Consider the following 22,822-nt stretch of genomic DNA (forward strand, 5'->3'; position numbering starts at 1 on the left):
AGGTGACCAGTTCAGAAAGAGCCATAGGAAAGATGGCTGGTTGAACTATTTCACTCTGTGACTCTTTCTCAAGCCTTCTGAGGTGGAGTTTTTCTCTGTAAAGATGAATGAGACACAAATTATGGTATTTCAGCTCCTGTGCAATGGCATCAGCAAAACTTAGTTGAGACAATAATTTACCATGATTCAGTGTTTGTGCACATTCATGTAGTCTGTAATCCAGGTGCATTGTCATTACCTGACGTAGGTCAGATTCAGGAGATATGTTATCACAAAGAAAGCAAATCTGATCATCTAGACTTTTCTGCATCATGGTTCTGCCACGCTTTGTTTGGCCTTCATCTGTCTCACTACATTGAGTATCGGATTGTTGCATCTGGGCACAAAGTAACTTTGTGTTGTTGAACCGAAGTCGACAATTCCATGTTAATGTTCCTTGAAGAATATTTGTTCCAAATTTCATGATAGCATCACCATTTGAAAAAAAAAGATGTAAGGATTCAAGAGAAATGGTGGCCATCTTGAAAAATGGTTGCCATCTTGAATTTTTGAGGGACAAGCACCGTTTTCCAAAAAAACATTCTGAAGAGAGTATTTTCACAAAATGTTATGCCTACATCACTGTTTGAACGATTGACATAATGAGCATTTGACAGAAATAGCGGCCATCTTGAAAAAATGGCTGCCATGTTGAATTTGTGGGTGGCCAACGCCTTTTTCCCAAAAAGTGACCCTTAGAGAGTATCTGTGCCAAATTTCATGCTTGTATACCAATTTGAACGATTCTCTTGAAATATGCCATTAATCTGCTGCACTACTAACTAAGATCAGAACTTACAAGTTTGTGTCAGTGAGGTCCACGACCTGGCCAGCGCGAGACCCTGTGCGACATCAGGTCCCTAAGAAACGAATAATTGAAAGTATGGGATACCGAGGATAAATAAAATATCTAAAATAATATATTAATAATATTTATGATTATTTCCTTATTAGAAACAAAGTATAAATGTAATCATTTGAGATTGGAGTCAGATTAAGAGCGGAGCTTAAGTCAAAATAAAATTTAACTTTACTAAATGAAGGGAACCTCAAAGAAGAAATCTGTACAGATTTCAGTAAATCTGAAAAGACCTACACTCATTATGCACTCGCACATGCCGTTGGATTCTGTCATTGGGTCCTTACATAACTATAAGGGATAATCAGTTTTTTGCATCTGTTTGGGTGGGTTTTGCACATGTTTAGTTCTGTTTCCTTCATTTGAGTTCATTTCTATGGTTTCTCATTCTTTGATTAACAGTTACGCCTGTGGTTCATTTCGATATTTTGTTTATCTGTTTATTTAAGCCCTGTATTTTATTCAGGTCATTGGCCATACTCGTCTATGTATAGTTGGTTGTTTTTCTATTGTATATTTTCTTTCTTTAAGGATGTTTTCCCTTTTTTCAAAATTCTGGTATTCAGGAAGGAACTGAGAGCAGACACCATGCTGTGCAGCTGCTTATCAAGTGAAGCTGCGTATCAAGTGAAAAACGTTGAGGCATAAAACCACCAAACATGGAAGTCCTGTGAATGAGATTTCCTCACCAAACACCTTCAACTCCATGTCGACATTTGTTTAAAGTAAAAAGAAAAATAATTATGCCACACGAAAACAAATATATTCATGTCTTGAAAGAAAAAAAAAATATTATGATAGAGGACACTTTTTCAATTTCTCTCTTTTTTGTTGCATTTTCTGCACTTACAGTATTGTGTATCTGTGGAATTCAGCTGAATGAATTTACTGTAGATGATTAAATGTGTTAAATAAATGTTAACTGCATAATGGTATCTTAAAGATCACATTTTTCAAAATATTTAATAACATTTCAAACGAACAAGAAAAGTGTAATTTAGTGAAAATCTGGAGATCATGCTGTAGAGTTCTGTGGGTGCAGATTTTGTGTGAGCCTATTCATTACCCACAGCATAGCGATGAGCAGTCCAGGAGGTGTTGGAACACTAGTTGTCACGCTAGACGTTCTCTGTCTCATGGCAGCATGCCTACAACATTGGCATGTCCAGACAACAGAAGCAGCCAATCAGCTTACAATCAGCACTATTAGTAGAGACCAAATGTGGGACAGAATGAATTGGATGTAATGCTTGGACATGTGTCAGTCCCTTTAGTGAGTAGGGTTATCTCCTCTCTTTTATTTGTCCTCACTGATTAGGTCCCCCATTACTCTTCAGGCCAGTGGCTTCTGCAGCCTCATCTATAATTCACAGTGTGGGTACTTTGTGTCCTCTAAGACAAGATGGCAATTATTATTTTATTTTTTTCCAGTAAAGTGGTTAACTTTTAAAAGACCATCATGTTTTAATTTTTGCTTTAATCACCATGCTTTTTGGTACACCTTGATATTTTGACACATATCAAGACAGAATACATAATCTATTCCGCATCTAATTTAAAGATTTTCCAGATACATAAATACTTTTGTATTTATGTATTGTATTTCAGCAGTCAGTTCTCAGCTCCACACACACAGGAACCCAGACCGACCCCTTCCACAGCCAATACCCCTCTGTCCTCCTTTTCTTCGCTAACCGAGGAAGAAGTATCTACACTTCTCCTCTCCAGTCACCCTACCACCTGCCCGCTTGACCCCATCCCCTCACACCTTCTACAAGCCATCTCTCCCACACTTCTACCATCACTCACACACATCATCAACTCATCCCTCCACACTGGCACCTTCCCTACAGCATTCAAGCAGGCTCGGGTTACTCCATTGCTCAAAAAATCAAAGCTAAACACATCATTTGTAGAGAATTACAGACCTATCTCTCTCCTACCATTCATTGCGAAGACACTTGAAAGAGCTGTCTTCAACCAACTAACATCCTTCTTGTCTCTAAACAACCAGCTGGATGTCAACCAATCTGGCTTCAAGAAAGGACATTCAACTGAGACTGCATTACTGTCAGTCACAGAAGCCCTACGGATCGCAAAAGCTGCTTCCAAATCTTCAGTCCTCATTCTCCTGGATCTGTCTGCTGCCTTCGACACGGTGAATCATCAGATCCTTCTGTCCACCCTCTCATCACTGGGCATCACAGAAACTTCACTCCACTGGTTTGAGTCCTATCTCACAGGTAGGTCCTTCAAGGTCGCATGGAGAGGTGAGGTATCCAGAGCACATCAGCTGACCACAGGGGTTCCCCAGGGTTCAGTTCTTGGTCCCCTCCTCTTCTCCATCTACACCACATCACTGGGACACATCATACAGGCACACGGTTTTTCCTACCACTGCTATGCTGATGACACACAGCTCTTCCTCTCCTTTCAACCAGATGATCCCACAGTAGCTGCACGGGTCTCAAGCTGTCTGGCGGACATCTCCACATGGATGAAGGAACATCACCTGCAGCTCAACCTGGCAAAGACTGAGCTTCTCGTCCTCCCTGCCAATCCATCTCTACAGCACGGCTTCACCATCCAGCTAGAGTCATCATTAATCACCCCATCAAGATCGGTCAGAAATCTTGGAGTAACGTTTGATGACCAGCTGACCTTCACAGATCACATTTCAAAGACAGCTCGATCATGCAGGTTTGCACTGCACAACATCAGGAAGATCAGGCCTTTCCTAACTGAGCATGCAACACAACTTATCGTCCAGGCCCTGGTCATCTCTAGGCTTGACTACTGCAATGCCCTTCTGGCTGGACTCCCAGCATGTGCGACCAAACCCCTACAGATGATCCAGAATGCTGCAGCTCGTCTTGTCTTCAACGAGCCCAAGAGGGCCCACGTCACTCCTCTGTTCATCTCTCTGCACTGGCTACCTCTAGCTGCTCGCATCAAGTTCAAGGCACTGACGCTTGCTTACAGAACTATCACAGGCTCAGCTCCCTCCTACTTTCACTCACTCCTACGAGTCTACATCCCTACCAGACACCTACGATCGGTCAACGAGCGACGTCTCGTGGTTCCATCACAGAAAGCCACAAAATCACTTTCCAGAACATTCTCATTCACAGTTCCATGCTGGTGGAACGCTCTCCCCACCCTCATCCGGAATGCAGAATCCCTGACAACATTCAAAAAACAGCTGAAAACCAATCTTTTCCGTGAGCACTTAACCTTATAGAGAAAAAAAAACAAACAAAAAAAAAACACCACACATCGAAACACCACTTATCAGGCTTATGCTACTCTGAATAATACCTGAACTTCGTATTTTGAGCACTTCCTGCGTTGTTGTTGCTCTTGCCTCTTTATGATGACTCGCTGAATTTAGTCCTAATTTGTAAGTCGCCTTGGATAAAGGCGTCTGCTAAATGACTAAATGTAAATGTAAATGTACTTTGTTCTATCCTGGCCTAATGTGCAGAGACACATTGATTTACCCTAAAAAGTGTAAACACTTAAGCTCTGTGGTGCCAAAAACGCTCTTCTGTGTTTGAGCATTAACAGTTTGAGCTGTACAGCAACAATGGCTCAACCGATAGTGTGAGTTTAGGACAGGCCACTCTGTTTTGCTGATTGATGGCAGATTGATGGGAGGAGTGTTAGAGAACCTGTCATTATTTTTTCAGTTCTGTTTGGTGAAACTAGCAGTGCAGAATTTACTAATTTCTCCAATAAAGATGATTTTCTTTCTTTCTTTTTTTATTCCGGCACAATTAATCCAATAATATTTTGAGGGAAAATCTTTACATGATACTGCAACATAAATTAAATATCTCTAGAGATATGTCTTTAACAAACATTATACATTTACTCAATATGTTAATTGCATTGAATAGTTGGAAATACCATGCAATACAATACCAATTGAAAAATATATTTTATTTCAAGTCTATATTTAGTCCATATTTAAATCTACATGAACTACTTATCTGATAATTAACAATTAACTCAACAATTAAAAATAATTAATAATACAATTTAATCTCTAATTATTTTACTTTCAACTTAAAAGTGGATTTACTTTTACTTTTTGATTCAGGATTATTTGTTCAGGTGTATTTGTTTATTTGTTATATTGTTTGTATATTTTAGGCAATTTCTTTTCTTCCCAGACATTAATTCATTCATTCAAAATGATTCACAGAAGAAAGTAAACAGATGTTAATAAACATCAAAAATAACATAAACCCTTTTTATTCTCATTCAACACACATTTATCATGCTATTCTCCTCTGCATGCAAATAGACCTCAAAATACATTTAGCCAAGAGGTGATGTGTGGTGAGGGCAATATTTTATATCCCGTACAAGTAAGAGCCTAACCCTTTTATCACAACTTGTAACAGCAAAGTCATATTCTGAAGTAATAAGGGTTTCTTGAGTGCTATGATGTTTGCACACTTTCACACAAAACATGATTTGTCTATCTCACTGCATCAAATTTAGTGTCCAGTTCCACATCTGTACAACTGACATGAACTCAAATATAAACAGAGAAATAGATCAAAGTCTCAGCAATCGCTCGTTTGAAGCTTATGCAATTAAAATCAACAGATCTCTGAGCTTTCATTCTTGTTTATGACTTTATTTTAATAACTCATGCACTTTCACTTCATTTTTACTTGGTGCTTCTTTTAGTGGTGTAAAAATCGTGAGATGTGACCCACTTTAATATTAGAAAAGCTTTCCAGCAATGGAGAGACCTAAGAAGAAGGCCTGAAAACAGATGCCGAGGTTGCGTTGTTTCTGCTTCATACATGAGTAACATTGGTTTTGCTATATATCACAAAACCAAGATATGCTTTGTTATAATGTTAACTAACTGGAGAGTTTTGAGCAGAGTTAACCAAAATTTTTTCGTTGTTTACAGATTTTTTTTCTTTGCAGTTATGGAAAAATCTGAAGGCTGTCCGCCATTTTTACATTACACTGAGGGTGATCTATTTAACTTGTGACTGTAATTCCCACCCCATATTGTTTATATGCTGTTTTACTGATGTATTTCCGTGGTTGAAACACTGATTAAGGGATTACATGAGACGTTACGGATTTCAGTAAGTTGTACTGTATCTTTCAACATATCCCGAGATGTTTATTCTTGTCTATTTTTTGCTGTAACGCAGTAAAGAGGAAGAGATGATCAGTTCATGTGGATTTTGGCACGTTAAAGATTGCCAAAATGGTATTTATTTATTGAATTTCATAACAACAAGGACAGGATTTGAAAGCTGAGACTTTGTTTCATATAAAAAGTAACAAAGCGTAAAGCTTATTAGAATTTATTGGACAAACATTCATGATGAAAACATACTCGGTTACTAACGTAAACTCGGTTCTCTCAAGAAGAGGGAACGAGTACTGCGTAAGATATCTTACGCTAGGGGAAAATCCTTTTTCCGCGAGATATTGAAGCCAAAAATTATCCTTAATTTTTAATAATGCAAAACGCGTTGCGGCAGCATGCAGACATAGGCGAGGCAGCTCGCGCGCCTATTGGCTGCTCTGCGGCAACTGCAGCAGCCTATCGAGCGAGGCCTGGCGTGACGCCAGACCCAATCAGGGTGCTTTGCGCTCGCTGCGTCACGTCCCGCCGAAACGGGCGTGGTCTAGGCCTATAAATACCGCTCGCAGGCAGCTATTATCTGGTTTTTCATCATCGAAGCAACCAGAGCGTGTGCATGCACGGCAAGATACGCAGTACTCGTTCCCTCTTCTAGAGAGAACCGAGGTTACGTTAGTAACCGAGTACGTTCTCTTACGAGAGGTCTCTCGTACTGCGTAAGATATCTTACGCTAGGGGACCCAATGCAAAACGCCGTGCATGCTGAGATCTGACACCAAAGACCCAAGGGCGAAAGGCCCGGGGTTCATATAGTGCACAATCACCCAGGGAACTCACAGGGAGTCCGGGAAGAGGGAGGGGCGAAGCCGCGCTCTTCCACATATGGTAGCGTCGCTTAGACGCGAATTTCATCATACAGACAGGGCGGGGTACGGCCTGAACTGATGGGAAAATGTGGGTCTTACACAGTTTGCCCAGGCACGTCTCGTGCTACTGCTTTCCACTGTCGATCATTGAGCTGTGCTCAGCAGACGCAGCATTCTGAGTTGATAGCATCAAGTCAGATAATACTAACTTAGACCGACAGCCGCCTGGCCTGCAGGGCGGGAACCTCTAGGTTGTAGAACCTTATAAATGTAGACGGGGAGGCCCAGCCTGTCGCCGTACAAATATCTTGCAAGGCAATCCCACTTGACCAGGCCCACGAAGAGGCCACGCCTCTCGTGGAGTGCGCTCTGACACCCAGCGGGCACTGCATGCCCTTGGAGGCATATGCCAGCGCTATAGCGTCAACTATCCATCTGGATAGGCTCTGCTTCGACGCGGCTAGTCCCTTAGAACGCCCGCTAAACGAAACAAAGAGCTGCTCCGTCTGTCTGAAGACAGACGAGCGAGACACATAAGCTCGTAAGGGACCGGTAGGGCTGACAGGGAGATAACCTGCGCCCTAAACGGTGTGTTGAGGGATTTCGGAACATAACCGTGCTTAGGTTTGAGTATAACTTTTGAGTCATTAGGCCCAAATGCCATGCACGTCGCGCTCACAGAGAGCGCGTGTAAGTCCCCTATGCGCTTCACTGAAGCGAGAGCCAGCAGAAACACAGTCTTGAAAGACAGATGTTTCAGATCAATTGACTGTAAAGGCTCGAATGGTGCACCTTTCATGGCTTCCAGAACCGTAGAAAGGTCCCATACGGGGACTGAGGGGGGTCTGGGAGGATTCAGTCTCTTAGCTTCTCTAAGGAAGCGGATGACCAACTCGTTCCTTCCTATTGACTGACCAAGCGTTGTTCCTGAGAACGCTGCTATAGCCGCCACATAAACTTTGAGCGTGGAAGGGGCCCTGCCCTTATCCAACAGCTCTTGTAGGAAGGAAAGCACCTCCGTCACTCCACAGTCTGTGGGTGACACGCCACGGGCTGTGCACCAGCCCGAAAACACTGACCATTTCGAGGAGTAGAGCCGTCTCGTAGACGGAGCTCTAGCCTGCGTGATTGTGTTTAACCCTTTGACACGTACGATCACACCGGTGTGATCAGTCTAGGCTGGTCCCTGGAGCGTACGATCACACCGGTGTGATTAGAACGTTCAGTGAATGACGTGATCAACTGCTAAATTCAAAATTTCAAACTTTTGCTTTCACTGCTTTCCCGCTTTGACTGGCACTCAGCCAGAGACGGACGTTCTCAGCTCTCATCATTATCACAACTGTTCAGTGTATTTTAATGTTTATTTTAGGTTTCATTCACTTTAAATTACATTACACAATAACAAATATATAGTTTATTATTGCACACTAATATTTATAACAGCAAAATAACCTTTTAAACATGATGTAACATTAATATTTATTCGAGTCAAACACACCTTGTAGATAAAACGGCCGTTTCACACAGCAAGTGTCAGACTCGTGAGCAGCGCGTATTTTTTTCAGCGTGCGTGCATGTTAAATGAGTGCATTCACACCAGGAGAAGGAGCAGCGCGTGAGATGCAGTGAAGCGGGGGTTACTGTCACATATTTCGGGAGACATGGATGATCTTGCATGTTGTAAATCCAGCAGGCTCCGAGTCCGACTCTCCATCAGTATTGTAAACAAATAATGGCGGCGCCCATAGCCCGTGATAACTTACCGATCAACATGATCTTTTTTTCTCCAAGTATTAAAACCACATTAGGAGTTCCCTTACATATTGTTAACGATGTTAATAACTACAAGTTTGTAAATATTTTGTATAAAAAAATAAAAAAGATTTTAACTGTCATGCATTGCAAGTTTTTTTTTCCCGCTGACAAGTGATGTAGAGCTGACGTCACCGTTACCTCACACTCGCATTTGTTCTAATTTAAAGACACAACTTTAATCAAGCTCACCAACTTCAGAGAAAATGACAGAAAATTTATATAAAAGAAGAAAACTGACAAATGAGGAAATTGAGGAAATTTTTTTTTATTCTGATGAGGAGATTTTTGACAGCGAGGCAGAGAGTGACAGTGATGAAGATCTTCCCCCAAATCTGGAAGCTCTAGACAACATTGCAGATGAAGAGACGACACCAGTCCTAAATGAGGCAGAAGAGGTAAACTCATTGTTATGGAAGGCAACCAACCTTTTTAATCCTCCTGGCCCAGGCAATTTTGACAACCAGCTCTTGTGGTGTGCAAAATCCACCAGAATCACCCAGTGAGGTCAACTGTTTTAAAATGTTCCTCACAGAAGATGTCATGGGAGAAATTGTGGAGGAAACAAACCGCTATGCCTCTGACTTACAAGAAAGGGAAATAAAAGGAAAGCTGGTTAAATGGGTTCCAACAAATATCCCTGAAATGTACACATTTTTAGTGTCAGTTCTCCTAATGGGGGTGATAAAAAAACCATCACTTCGTGATTACTGGAGCACAGACCCCATGCTCTTGACCCCATTTTTTAGGTCTTTGTTCTCACAGGATCGCTTCCTTCTGCTCCTCCGCTGTCTTCACTTCGCAAACAATGCGACAGCAGTTTCCAACGACCCGCTGAAAAAAATCAGAAACATTTTCACTGCTCTCACCTCCTCCTTTCGTCGCATTTTTGTGCCATACAGGGATCTGTGTGTGGATGAGTCGCTGATGAAGTGGAAAGGCAGGCTGGCATTTCGTCAGTTCATTCCTTCCAAACGGCACAGATTTGGGGTCAAGTTTTTTGTTTTGTGTGATGTGCTAACTGGTTATGTGGAGGACATGATCATTTACACCGGATCTACCACTGACATCCAACATTACCCAGGACTTGGGATTTCTGGGTCCGTTGTGATGACACTTCTAGCACCTTACCTAAGAAAATGTCATGTTCTTTATGTGGACAACTGGTACAGTAGTCCCACACTTTTCCAGCACCTCTTGTCACTTGGCACTGGAGCTTGTGGGACTGTGCGCGCAAACAGGAAAGGGATGCCAAAGTTCACCTGTAAGATGAAAAAAGGTGAGGTGGAATTCGAAGAGAATGGGTCACAGCTGGCAGTAAAATGGCATGACAAGAGGGATGTCCATGTCCTTACCACAGTCCACCCAACTGGTATGGCAGCAACAGGGAAGCTGGATCACGTCACTGGGCAGCCAAGGATGAAGCCAGTCTGTGTGCTCGAGTACAACAAAAAGATGGGGGCAGTTGACAAAGCTGATATGATGACTGGTTTTCATGAATGCGCCAGAAAGTCTACCAAGTGGTACAAGAAAATCTTTTTTCATGTACTTGACACTGTTTTACTCAACAGCCACATCGTCTATCGGCAAATTACTGGTGAGAAATGGATACAAATCATCTAATAATAAATATAAACAAGATAAAATGTGATAACATTTTTAATTAATGTAATCTAAAGTGTTAACAAATTCACAATAATAAACAGACCACACTGTCACATACTATTCTATTCTCCTCACTCCCTATTGATGTGCTCTACTATGAGTAGGAAAGGAAATCACCTCCCTACAATTCAGAACGAACCTGATGAGAGGGCTGCTGGAGGAGTACAGCACATTGCGGTGTCCAGCTAAAGGAGGGCGTCCTGCCTTGGACACTCCTCTGCGCCTTACAGCTAGGCATTTCCCATCTGAAGTCCCTCAGACCACTTCCCAGGGCAGCAAGACCAGGCGTCACTGCAAGGTCTGCCTCTCCAGCACACGCAAGGGCAAGCAGAGGCGCCTCACCAAGCACATGTGTGTGCCATGCAACACTCCCTTGTGTGCTGTCCCATGTTTTGAGGAGTACCACACACTGAAGAATTATTAAGCATGTAAAAAGTCAGAGTATATTAATTAATTTATGATGATATTATTTTAATTATTATTTATTGTAATTATATTAAGTATTAAGGTATGTATAATAGTTTGTTTAAAAATGTTTTTTTTTTATCAAAAGTCAGAGCACATTTATAGATTTTTTGTTTGTTTGTTTATGATGATACTGTTTTGATTGTTATTCATTGTAAATATATTTGTTATCTGTTTTGTAATTATATTAGTAAGTATAAACGTATTGTATTAAACAAAAAAATTGAACTTACATTAAAATAGATTTAGTAAAACATACATGAAATGTGTACATTTTGTGATTTCTTTTTAACAAATGTCATACGTTTGAATTGTATGAATAATACTTATACTATACATATCTTTCACTAGCAAAGCAGAGAAAAGCTACATGGTATGACATCGTTAAAGGGATAGTTCACTTTAAAATGAAAATTCTGTTATCATATACTCACCCTCAAGTTGTTTCAAACCTGTATGAATTTCTTTCTTCTGCTGAACACAAAAGAAGATATTTTGAAGAATGTCAATAACCAGACAGTTAACTGGAGCCATTGACTTCCATAGTATATATTTTTGGCTACAATGGAAGTCAATGGCTCCAGTTAACTCTTTGGTTACTGACATGCAGAAGAAAGAAATTCATGCAGGTTTGAAACAACTTGAGGGTGAGTATATGATAACAGAATTTTCATTTTTAAAGTGAACTATCCCTTTAAATTATATTTCCAACAAACATTTGAGCAAGCTAATAATAATAATAATAATAAAATAATATATATATATATATACATATATGGTCACACAGCTTGCTCAAATGTTTTGTATATAGGAAAATATAATTTAACAATGTCATACCATGTAGCTTTTCTCTGCTTTGCTATTGAGAGATATAAAACTAAGTAACAATATTAACTAAAACAAACAAGAAAATCGATGTAAAGGGTTTACCGTCAAATATGTGCTTTGGTATTCATGTTACTAACGTATCAATTCAACTGAACCCCGACTTTACCTCCTGAATGCACGGATTACTGAACATATTTATTTGCAATGTGCAAAACAGCGCGTTGACTGACAAACAAACCGTAATGACGTGAACGACCACATTATTGAGCACTGTCCGTTTTACGTTCTTTATTCATATTTATTGCATGCTTGTAAATAACTCTAGATGCTTCAGAATACAATTAAAAACTCCAATATAGCCTAACGTTACTCACCGATTGTCACGCGGCTGTTGTGAGGGAGATGCAAAGTACCATGTGCAAGCGAAATTCAAAGCAGTGGGGGGGGAAACATAAACATAACCATATCAGCCATATTCGGTACACGCAAACAAATAATTTAAGAGGTTTTGAATAAAAAATAAAGCGAAACATTCAAACTACTCACCTGCAGACGGTTATCCATCGTGTGCGCCATTGTGACTGCGGAATGTCACGTGACAAGGTTCATGCGTCTCCATGGAAATTAGAACGCGATTGATTGCAAAATAACGGTCGCAGAAAAAAACTCACGCCAGGCTGCCAGTCTGACTATTTTAGAACGTACGTGCGAAAGGGTTAATGCTCCTTTAGGAGTCCAACATGTACCCGTTGATGGCCCAGACATGAAGGGACCACAATTCCGGGTGAGGATGCCAGATTGAGCCGTGGGCCTGAGAGAGGAGGTCTCTCCTCACTGGTACTGGCCACGGGGCAGTGCTTGCTAACTGCATCACGACTGGGAACCAAGGTTGGTTTTCCCAGAACGGTGCCACCAGCAGTACTGAGCATCCTTCTTCCCTGATCCGTTCTATCACCTGAGGCAGGAGAGCATAAAGGGGGAAAAGCATAAAGCGGGCGGCGGGGCCACACATGAGCCAGCGCGTCCCTGCTCTTGGAGAAAAATTCCGGACAGTGAGCGTTTTCTTGAGACGCGAACAGGTCTACTTCCGCTCTGCCGAATTTCTTCCACAGCAGTTGGACTGTCTGTGGGTGTAAAGACCATTCGCCTGCCGGAACATTGTTCCTGGACAGTCTGTATGGTCCTATATTCAGGATCCCAGGCACGTGCGCTGCTCTGAGCGAGCGCAGGTTGCGCTGAGCCCATACCAGGAGGCGTTCTGCTAGCCTGTACAGGTTCCTGGACCTGAGGCCGCCCTGGCGATTTATGTAGGACACCACAGACACGTTGTCCGAGCGGACAAGGACGTGGCGTCCTTTTATTTGGGGACAAAAACGCGTCAGCGCGTTGTCTACTGCCAGCATTTCGAGGCAGTTTATGTGCAGGAGCCTCTCCCGTTCCGACCACTGGCCGAAGAACGGTCTGCCCTCGAGCAGCACTCCCCATCCCGAGGTGGACGCGTCCGTGGACACCACTTTCACCCTCGAGGAAGTCCCCAGGCTTACACCTGACTGGTACCAGTCGTTTGCTCTCCAAGGTTTCAGAGCTGTGACGCACTTCTGATTGACCTTGAGGCGAATCAAACCGGATGCCCCCGCTTGGCGTGGGACTCGCGCTTTCAGCCAAAACTGCAGCGGGCGCATGCGGAGCAGGCCCAGCTGGAGTACTGATGATGCTGAGGCCATGAGACCCAGCATCTTCTGAAATTTCTTGAGCGGGACAGACGCGGCGCAGCGGAACGAGTTCGCTGTGCGTTGAATGTCTACCGCGCGCTGTGGCATTAGTCGCGCTATCATGGACAGCGAGTCCAACTCTGTGCCCAGGAAAGATATCTTCTGACTGGGTGACAGAGAGCTCTTCGCCCAATTGACACTGAGACCCAAATTCTCGAGGTGATCGAGTAAAACGGTCGTGTGTTCTATGAGCACTGAGCGCGATTGCGCTAGAATCAGCCAATCGTCCAAATAGTTCAGTACTCGCATGCCTCTCGTTCTGAGGGGTGCGAGCGCCGCATCCATGCACTTCGTAAATGTACGGGGTGCCAGGGATAAGCCGAACGGCAGGACTGTGTACTGATATGCCTGGCCCTCGAAGGCGAATCTCAAATATCGCCTGTGACGTGACGCTATCTGTATTTGAAAATACGCGTCTTTCAGATCTATTGACACAAACCAATCTCCTTGGCGAACCTGCGCAAGGATTTGTCTGGTCGTGAGCATCCTGAACCGTCGCTTCACAAGCACTCTGTTCAGTTGCCTTAGATCTAGTATGGGTCTGAGACCCCCGTCTTTTTTCGGTACCAGGAAGTATCTGCTGTATAGCCCTCCTTCGCTCTGAACTTGAGAGAGAGGCTCTATGGCCCCTTTGTTCAATAGTTTCGCCACTCCGGCTCGAAGTAAATGTGCTACTTCTGCTTTTACCGTGGTCTCGAAGCGAGGGCGCCGGCGAAACTGTAGCGAATAGCCTCTTTTTATAATGTCCAGCACCCACTTCGAAACCCCGGGCAGCTTTGCCCATGCGTCTGCATGAATAGCTAGGGGTTGAATACGAAGCGCGCTCCATTCGCTCAGCGATGGAGAAGCTTCGGCGTGCTGCAACACAAGCGTCGTGCTCGTGACATTTGAGGCATGGGGCGCGCTGATAACAGCGGGCAGATTGCCCGCGCTCGACTCCTCTGCGGCGGTCAACCGCGAGGGGGAGGGCTGGGCGGTTCCTGTAGGAACTGTCATGTCTATGTGTGGATGTGGGCGCGGGACAGCGGGCACACTTATCACACCGAAAGCATTGTTCGCTTGAGTGAAGCGAATGCACGCTGGTTTCGTTTTTACAGAAACCGTGAGACATGCATAACGTGGCGTTAGTGGGCACTGAGTAGTGGGCACATTCACCATGTTTGAAGCGCAACCGATCTGAGTCGGTTTTAAGTGCGCGAGCCCTGTGTGACAGGCTGTGCTTGTGTGTAGAGATGGGCACTGGGCAATGGGCATTCTTACTACACATGAGACACCATCGGCCGTGGCCGGGACATCAGAAAATACACTCTTTTGGGGATTTATCTGGGTAGCCGTGAAAACGGCATTTGTGTGCAGGCAAGCGGGTGACAGAACCGGCTTGTTGGCTGCAGAAAACACTGGAACAGTCACATTTGCTGGAACTGGACGAGCGAATAGCTTTGGTGTGAGTCCGGCCGCAGCGGGACTGGAACACCGTCGTTTTCCTAGGCGTGCTAGGACGACTTCGGGGCCTCGGGCTTTACCGCAATCCTAGGTCGCGGACCACGCACGGCGGGGCGGCGACCGGATGAGCGGGAGCGCGGTCTCGCGCTTCGGGCCTGGCGGCGCTGCGAAGTGGCGGCAGTGGACGGTGGCTGGGGCTGTGAGCTCTCTGCAGATGGTTTCGCACGGCCTGCTGCAGAGCTGGAGCGCTTCGGGAGGAAGTGCTTCATAGCCTGTGACGCTTTCTGTACCTCTGCGAATCTCTCCGCAAAATCCTTGACGGAGGATCCAAAGAGGCCCGTGGTGGAAAGCGGGGCGTCGAGGAACGCGGTGCGCTCGGACTCGGCCATTTCTGAGAGCGTCAGCCAGAGGTGTCTCTCGGTCACAGTGAGAGAGGCCATATTCCGTCCAATGGCCTGCGCTGCAGACTTAGTAGCACGGAGAGCGAGGTCCGTGGCACTCCTTAAGTCCGGCACGCAGATCGCGTCAGGTCCTTCCTCGTCCAGCTTACGGAGGAGATCGGCCTGGAAGATCTGTAACGTGGCCATGGTGTGCAGCGCTGATGCAGCTTGCCCGGCGGCGGCGAAAGCGCGGCGGAGCAGGCTTGACGTCGTGCGGCAAGCTTTAGAGGGTAGGGCCAGCTTAGCACGCCGTCCAGCGGAGGGCGGACATAAGTGGGCCGCTATCGCCTCTTCAACCGGCGGCAGCGAAAGGTATCCCCTGTTCTTGGCATCGTCAATTGCAGAGAATGCCAAAAAGACAGCAGGACGCACTCTAGCTGAATAGGGGGCGTTCCATGACTGGACGCAGGCGAAGCGCGCTCCCCAGGCAGGAAAAAGCCATCCAGCCGGTTGTGAGCCGGTTGTGAGCGGGCTGCTCGGGCGAAGACCACTCGAGGCCTGTGCGAGTACTCGCATGAGCTCCGTCTCGATGGACGCTCTCTTGCCTGACGGTGTGTGGGCAGGGGGCGCGGGGTCCTCAGAGCCCGCCCAATCCTCACTGCCTGACGCCAGGATAGAGCAGGAATCATCCTCTCCCAGCAGGGCTTCCTCGTCAGCGATGTCGACGGAAGCGGCGGCAGACGGCGGCCGCTGTCCGTCAGGAAGAGAGGCTGACGAAGCCGGAGAAGCAAGCGGGCGAACCGGCGAGCTTTGGCGGCTGGGGGAAGGTTCCGGGACCCGCTGGGCACGGCGCTTCTTACGGCGCGATGCCGCGGCGGGCGAGGGAGCAGTCTCAGTGAAGAAGGCCAGGCGAGTCCTCAGAGTCGCCATAGTCATCAGCTCGCAGTGAGGGCAGCCGCCGTCAGCAAGCGCGAGAACTGCATGTTCCTCACCCAGGCAGGAAACGCAAACCACGTGGCAGTCCCCGTCGCTGAGTGTGGCTCTGCACGAGCCACAGGAAGGCATCTTGAAAAAGACGCTAGCTCTTTTAGAATGTGTGTCGCGGCGGCGACACACACACACACAGAGTACAGAGTAGTGAAAAGGATATAAGCGCCGGAAAGCGCAGCAGGAAGGCAGGAAGGCGGCGCGGCCAGCGACTTCAGTGACTCGTCCCGCTGAAGGTGCTCTCTCTCAGACGGCGCGCCTTCTTCTCCAGCTCCAGCGATGCGTATGCTTCGCTTGAAGGATGAAAAATCAGATAATAGCTGCCTGCGAGCGGTATTTATAGGCCTAGACCACGCCCGTTTCGGCGGGACGTGACGCAGCGGGCGCGAAGCACCCTGATTGGGTCTGGCGTCACGCCAGGCCTCGCTCGATAGGCTGCTGCAGTTGCCGCAGAGCAGCCAATAGGTGCGCGAGCTGCCTCGCCTATGTCTGCATGCTGCCGCAACGCGTTTTGCATTATTAAAAATTAAGGATAATTTTTGGCTTCAATATCTCGCGGAAAAAGGATTTTCCCCTAGCGTAAGATATCTTACGCAGTACGAGAGACCTCTCGTAAGAGAACTGACGCAAAGTCTCTGTTCAACTTTCTCTTCATAAACAAATAAATGCATATGCTTGTCCTGTAAGTTTATGAATAAAAATGAAAATGTGAACAAAAACATAAGCTATTAAATGTTTAATTTTAATTTCAATATCATTGAAATATGATCATTAAAATGACGAATAATAAGAGATTATGACAGAATTTTTACTACCCTGTCCATCAAAATGACGGGGGGAACACAAAAGTCTAACGTGACCTCTATGATTGGTTTTCTGGAGCAGGTCTGCTGCTGGAGACTAACAACGAACTCTTGCTTGTATACTCTTTTTAATGTTTTGTTCTTCCTTGTCAGTTGTTTGTCATCTTTTCTTTATTTTTTGTGAAGTATTATTTTTCTTCGCTTTAGCTATGATAAAGAGACATCCATTATTGCATTGCGTGATCATACATTTTGAGGGTGAAGCAATGAATGGAGGGGTATGTTGTTTTTGGGTTGTTTTCAAATATCAACAGTGTATCTCAGAAATAGCTTACTGCAACACGTTGTAGCTAAGCGTTGTGTCAAACAGGAACACTGACGATGAAATTAAGGTAAAACAATCAGAGGTGTAAAATACTTGAGTAATTTTACTTGATTACTGTACTTAAGTATTATTTTTGGGGATTTTTACTTTACTTGAGTACAATTTAGAAAAAAAAGTACTTTTTACTCCTCACAATTTTATTTATAGTCAAAAAGTACTTATTTTTTGGAGATCACTTCATTCTATTTTCCCTTGCTATTACCAAACCAATTGAATTGTGCTCATGCCCAGTTTAATTTAAATGTCATTTATTCTGCCAATGAGATTCGTTTTCACATTCCATGAAATTGGTCAGACATGTTCATTGGTCCTTTGGAAGGGACTTCATGTCGCATAAGAGAGCCTAAGTCCCTCCCCTTCCGGTGGACCACCATGGGACCTTATTTATTTCGGAAAAATATTTTATGGTAGTCAATGGCGAGAGACAACAAATATTTTGATCTCGTTTGAATTGTGCCCTGAATTACACATAATGATGTTTGTCAATTTAAAAGATACATTTTAAAGTCAAGAAAGTCGCAGTTTGATGTAAAACTGTTGAGGTATAAGACTGTGAAAATACGTAATTACAAAGACTACAAACCCAAAAGTCGCACATGTGACGTCATACCTTTTCTCTCAATGAATGAAGCTAACTTTACTGAAGCTAACGTCTGTCATTTTTTCTATAGTCTTACGTTATCGTAACGTTACGCCGTCATGCCTGAGTGTTTTGTACCAGACTGCACGCATATGAGCAACGGATGGTGACGTACATAGTGCGAGACGAGAGATGTAGTTCATTGAGCGATTTTCACATAAAACTAAATGTTACTCTTCTGTTTTATGACAAACTGCGACTTTCTTGACTTTCATAATTATCTTTTAAATTGACAAACATCATATGTGTAATTCAGGGCACAGTTCAGACGGAATAAAAAGATAAAAGTTGTCTCTCGCCATTGACTACCATACATATTTTTTTCGAAATACGGTCCCATGAGCCGGAAGCGGAAGGGAGGGACTTAGGCTCTCAATGCACAGCACCTTGACCTGGAAATTAGAGAAATTATAAGAAAATGGAAGAAGAACGTGATTCAGCTGTGAACTCGTGGCCGCACCGTAGCGAATTATTTTCTTTTAGTGGTAAAAGTATGTTTAGTGGATTGTTTAAAGCATGTTGCATACTGGCATTAGATAGTAGTCTTATAGTTTGATATTAAATACAATTAAATACAAACGTTTCTAAAGCAGGATAAAACCTTGTATGTGATTCATTCACTTCATGTTTTTAGAGATTAAAAGCTTAAACAAGAATCTCTAGTTTTCATTCTTGCTTTTACTTTTACTCTTTTAATACTCAAGTACAATTTTAATGTGGTACTTTTTTACTTTTACTCAAGTACGATTCTGGCCAGTTACTTTTACTTTTAATTGAGTAAAATTTTCCCTCAGTACTTGTACTTTCACTTGAGTAACATTTTTGAGTACTTTTTACAGCTCTGAAAACAATACTTATTTAATAGAATGAAAACATCACCAAACTCAACATAAGCATTAATGACAACCGACAAAGAGAACTGAAAACACAATCAGATAAAGGGGCTGTTTACACAACACTTTTTATGCGTTTTGGCCGTACGTTTACACGAAAACGGCATTGCCTGAAAATTGTTGTTCATTACCTGAAAATGCTAACTTTTGAAAACAGGTTTTAAAGTGCAAGTTTTTGAAAACGGTCTCTGTGTAAACAACAAAAACGCGAATCTCTGAAGACGATGACGTCATGCACATGCATATTACGTGTTCAGTCTATAGTGTTTCATCACCATCTAATTCCCTGGCAGCAGAATACAGGGTTTTTAGTAGTTTTCACGGATCTGTGGATCATTTTGACAATGGTGTCAGGGTAAGTAGCCATAGCAACTTAGTCTCTGAACATAACTTCGTTCTGCTCCAGGGTTAGTTTGTTTTGTTTCAGTGGTATTCAGAGGGTATATATATATATATATATATATATATATATATATATATATATATATATATATATATATATATGTATATATGTATATATATGTATATATGTATATATATGTATGTATATGTATACTGCCCTACAAAGCAAAAAGGCAGTAACTGCATTTTTGGTCAAAAATGAGTTATTATCATTTTCATGACATTCAAGGCATCCTTTATGTGACAAAACATCTTATCTCAAATGTGTGTCGTTTTGGAGAAAAATGGTAGTCGTTTGTACAGTAAATGCAAAAAGCCCTAGTGAAACAAAGCATGAGTACAGTAACATCCATTATTATTTCTTGTTATGTTTTACCTAACACAAAAAATACCGTGTTGCTGCGCAGTGAAGTTACTGTTTCCATGGTGAACACACACAGCTGATTTCACGGCATATCCTGGTGTTGTCAAAAGTACCGGTACTTCGGTACTGAAATTTTTTAAATGTGAAGATACCAGCATTTCTGTAGTACCGGTACCCACTAATAGGAGCTGCTTTCAGTTGCTTCTGTGTTTATCTAAGCATATCGACGTAGCCGACATATACCACGATATATATACTGTCTGTGTATATTAAACCGCAAAAAGACTATTTAAATATTAACCCTGCATGTTCTGTTGGTCTCTGTGTGAATTAATGGCGCAGACGCGCGATTTCATTTACCTCACACACACACACACACACACACAGAAGCATGAGTGACGCTCGCGCTGTTTTCAGTCTCAGTCTGCTGCCTCACGATATGATGACATGATGAAATTCATCTCCAGAGCCGCTCTGAGAGTCACTTCATGAGCATTTTACCGTTTCATTTGAGAAAAACTATCGTCAAATCATACACACACAGAAACGTACTCGGTTACTAACGTAACCTCGGTTCTCTCTAGAAGAGGGAACGAGTACTGCGTAAGATATCTTACGCTAGGGGAAAATCCTTTTTCCGCGAGATATTGAAGCCAAAAATTATCCTTAATTTTGTAATAATGCAAAACGCGTTGCGGCAGCATGCAGACATAGGCGAGGCAGCTCGCGCGCCTATTGGCTGCTCTGCGGCAACTGCAGCAGCCTATCGAGCGAGGCCTGGCGTGACGCCAGACCCAATCAGGGCACTTCGCGCCCGCTGTGTCACGTCCCGCCGAAATGGCCGTGGTCTAGGCCTATAAATACCGCTCGCAGGCAGCTATTATCTGGTTTTTCATCATCGAAGCAACCAGAGCGTGTGCATGCACGGCAAGATACGCAGTACTCGTTCCCTCTTCTAGAGAGAACCGAGGTTACGTTAGTAACCGAGTCTTACGCTAGGGGACCCAATGCAAAACGCCGTGCATGCTGAGATCTGACACCAAAGACCCAAGGGCGAAAGCCCGGGGTACATATAGTGCACAATCACTCAGGGAACTCACAGGGAGTCCGGGAAGAGGGAGGGGCGAAGCCGCACTCTTCCACATATGGCAGCGTCGCTGAGACGCGAATTTCATACAGACAGGGCGGGGTACGGCCTGAACTGATGGGGGAATGTGGGTCTTACACAGTCTGCCCAGGCACATCTCGTGCTGCTACTTTTTACTGTCGAACATTGAGCTGTGCTCAGTAGACGCAGCATTCTGAGCTGATAGCATCAGGTCAGATAATACTGGTAAACTTAGACCGACAGCAGCCTGGCCTGCAGGGCGGGAACCTCTAGGTTATAAAACCTTATAAATGTAGACGGGGAGGCCCAGCCTGCCGTCATACAAATATCTTGCAAGGCAATCCCACTTGACCAGGCCCACGAAGAGGCCATGCCTCTCGTGGAGTGCGCTCTGACACCCAACGGGCACTGCATGCCCTTGGAGGCGTATGCCAGCGCTATAGCATCAACTATCCATCTGGATAGGCTCTGTTTCGACGCGGCTAGTCCCTTAGAACGCCCGCTAAATGAAACAAAGAGCTGCTCCGTCTGTCTGAAAACAGACGAGCGAGACACATAAGCTCGTAATGCCCTGACTGGGCAAAGGAGGCTCGCGTCTCTTTCCTCATCAGGGACCGGTAGGGCTGACAGGGAGATAACCTGCGCCCTAAACGGTGTGTTGAGGGATTTTGGAACATAACCGTGCTTAGGTTTGAGTATAACTTTTGAGTCATTAGGCCCAAACTCCATGCACGCCGCGCTCACAGAGAGCGCGTGTAGATCCCCTATGCGCTTCACTGAAGCGAGAGCCAGCAAAAACACCGTCTTGAAAGGCAGGTGTTTCAAATCAATTGACTATAAAGGCTCAAATGGCGCACCTTTCATGGCTTCCAGAACCGTAGAAAGGTCCCATACGGGGACTGAGGGAGGTCTGGGAGGAATCAGTCTCTTAGCCCCTCTAAGGAAGCGGATGACTAAATCGTTCCTTCCTATTGACTGACCAAGCGTTGTTCCTGAGAACGCTGCTATAGCCGCCACATAAACTTTGAGCGTGGAGGGGGCCCTGCCCTCATCCAACAGCTCTTGTAGGAAGGAAAAACACCTCCGTCACACCACAGTCTGTGGGTGACACACCACGGGCTGTGCACCAGCCCGAAAACACTGACCATTTCGAGGAGTAGAGCCGTCTCGTAGACGGAGCTCTAGCCTGCGTGATCGTGTTTAATACTCCTTTAGGGAGTCCAACATGTACCCGTTGATGGCCCAGACATGAAGGGACCATAGTTCCGGGTGAGGATGCCAGATCGAGCCGTGGGCCTGTGAGAGGAGGTCTCTCCTCACTGGTACTGGCCACGGGGCAGTACTTGCTAACTGCATCACGACTGGGAACCAAGGTTGGTTTTTCCAGAACGGTGCTACCAGCAATACTGAGCATCCTTCTTCCCTGATCCGTTCTATCACCTGAGGCAGGAGAGAGACGGGGGGAAAAGCATAGAGCGGGCGGCGGGGCCACACATGGGCCAGCGCGTTCCTGCTCTTGGAGAAAAATTCCGGACAGTGAGCGTTTTCTTGAGACGCAAACAGGTCTACTTCCGCTCTGCCGAATTTCTTCCACAGCAGTTGGACTGTCTGTGGGTCATTTCGAGGCAGTTTATGTGCAGGAGCTTTTCCCGTTCCGACCACTGGCCGAAGAACGGTCTGCCCTCGAGCAGCGCTCCCCATCCCGAGGTGGATGCGTCCGTGGACACCACTTTCACCCTCGAGGAAGTCCCCAGGCTTACACCTGATTGGTACCAGTCGTTCGCTCTCCAAGGTTTCAGAGCTGTGACGCACTTCTGATTGACCCTGAGGCGAAGCGAACCGGATGCCCACGCTCTGCGTGGGACTCGCGCTTTCAGCCAAAACTGCAGCGGGCGCATGCGGAGCAGGCCCAGCTGGAGCACTGATGATGCTGAGGCCATGAGACCTAGCATCTTCTGAAATTTCTTGAGCGGGACAGACGCG

At 44.7% G+C, this 22,822-nt stretch overlaps 1 protein-coding gene and 1 long non-coding RNA gene across 4 annotated transcripts; one reads left to right on the forward strand and one right to left on the reverse strand.

Annotated features, from left to right (window-relative positions):
* Positions 1-2,154: 2,154 nt before the first annotated feature.
* On the forward strand, positions 2,155-4,139 carry LOC309494689 (uncharacterized protein; the record flags this gene model as incomplete). Its single annotated transcript, XM_082164102.1, has 3 exons — positions 2,155-2,171; positions 2,507-3,141; positions 3,340-4,139. 3 exons carry the CDS (start codon positions 2,155-2,157, stop codon positions 4,137-4,139), a joined length of 1,452 nt encoding a protein of 483 aa, XP_082020228.1.
* A 5,043-nt stretch (positions 4,140-9,182) lies between these two features.
* Positions 9,183-19,078, reverse strand: LOC309495059. 3 transcript variants are annotated; one of them, XR_014204531.1, is made up of 4 exons: positions 12,209-12,373; positions 12,037-12,050; positions 10,060-10,778; positions 9,183-9,966 (listed from the first exon to the last, which is right to left on the reverse strand). It is a non-coding gene; the product is annotated as an uncharacterized lncRNA (long non-coding RNA). The 3 variants fall into 3 exon arrangements; XR_014204530.1 differs by lacking the exons at positions 12,037-12,050; positions 12,209-12,373 and adding an exon at positions 19,068-19,078; XR_014204532.1 differs by lacking the exons at positions 12,037-12,050; positions 12,209-12,373 and having other exon boundaries at positions 9,183-9,538; positions 9,836-9,966; positions 10,060-11,374.
* Between the last annotated feature and the right edge of the window lie 3,744 nt (positions 19,079-22,822).

Source organism: Leuciscus leuciscus (genome assembly GCF_965113295.1).
Source record: "Leuciscus leuciscus genome assembly, chromosome: 3".
NCBI classification, from domain to species: Eukaryota; Metazoa; Chordata; class Actinopteri; order Cypriniformes; family Leuciscidae; genus Leuciscus; species Leuciscus leuciscus.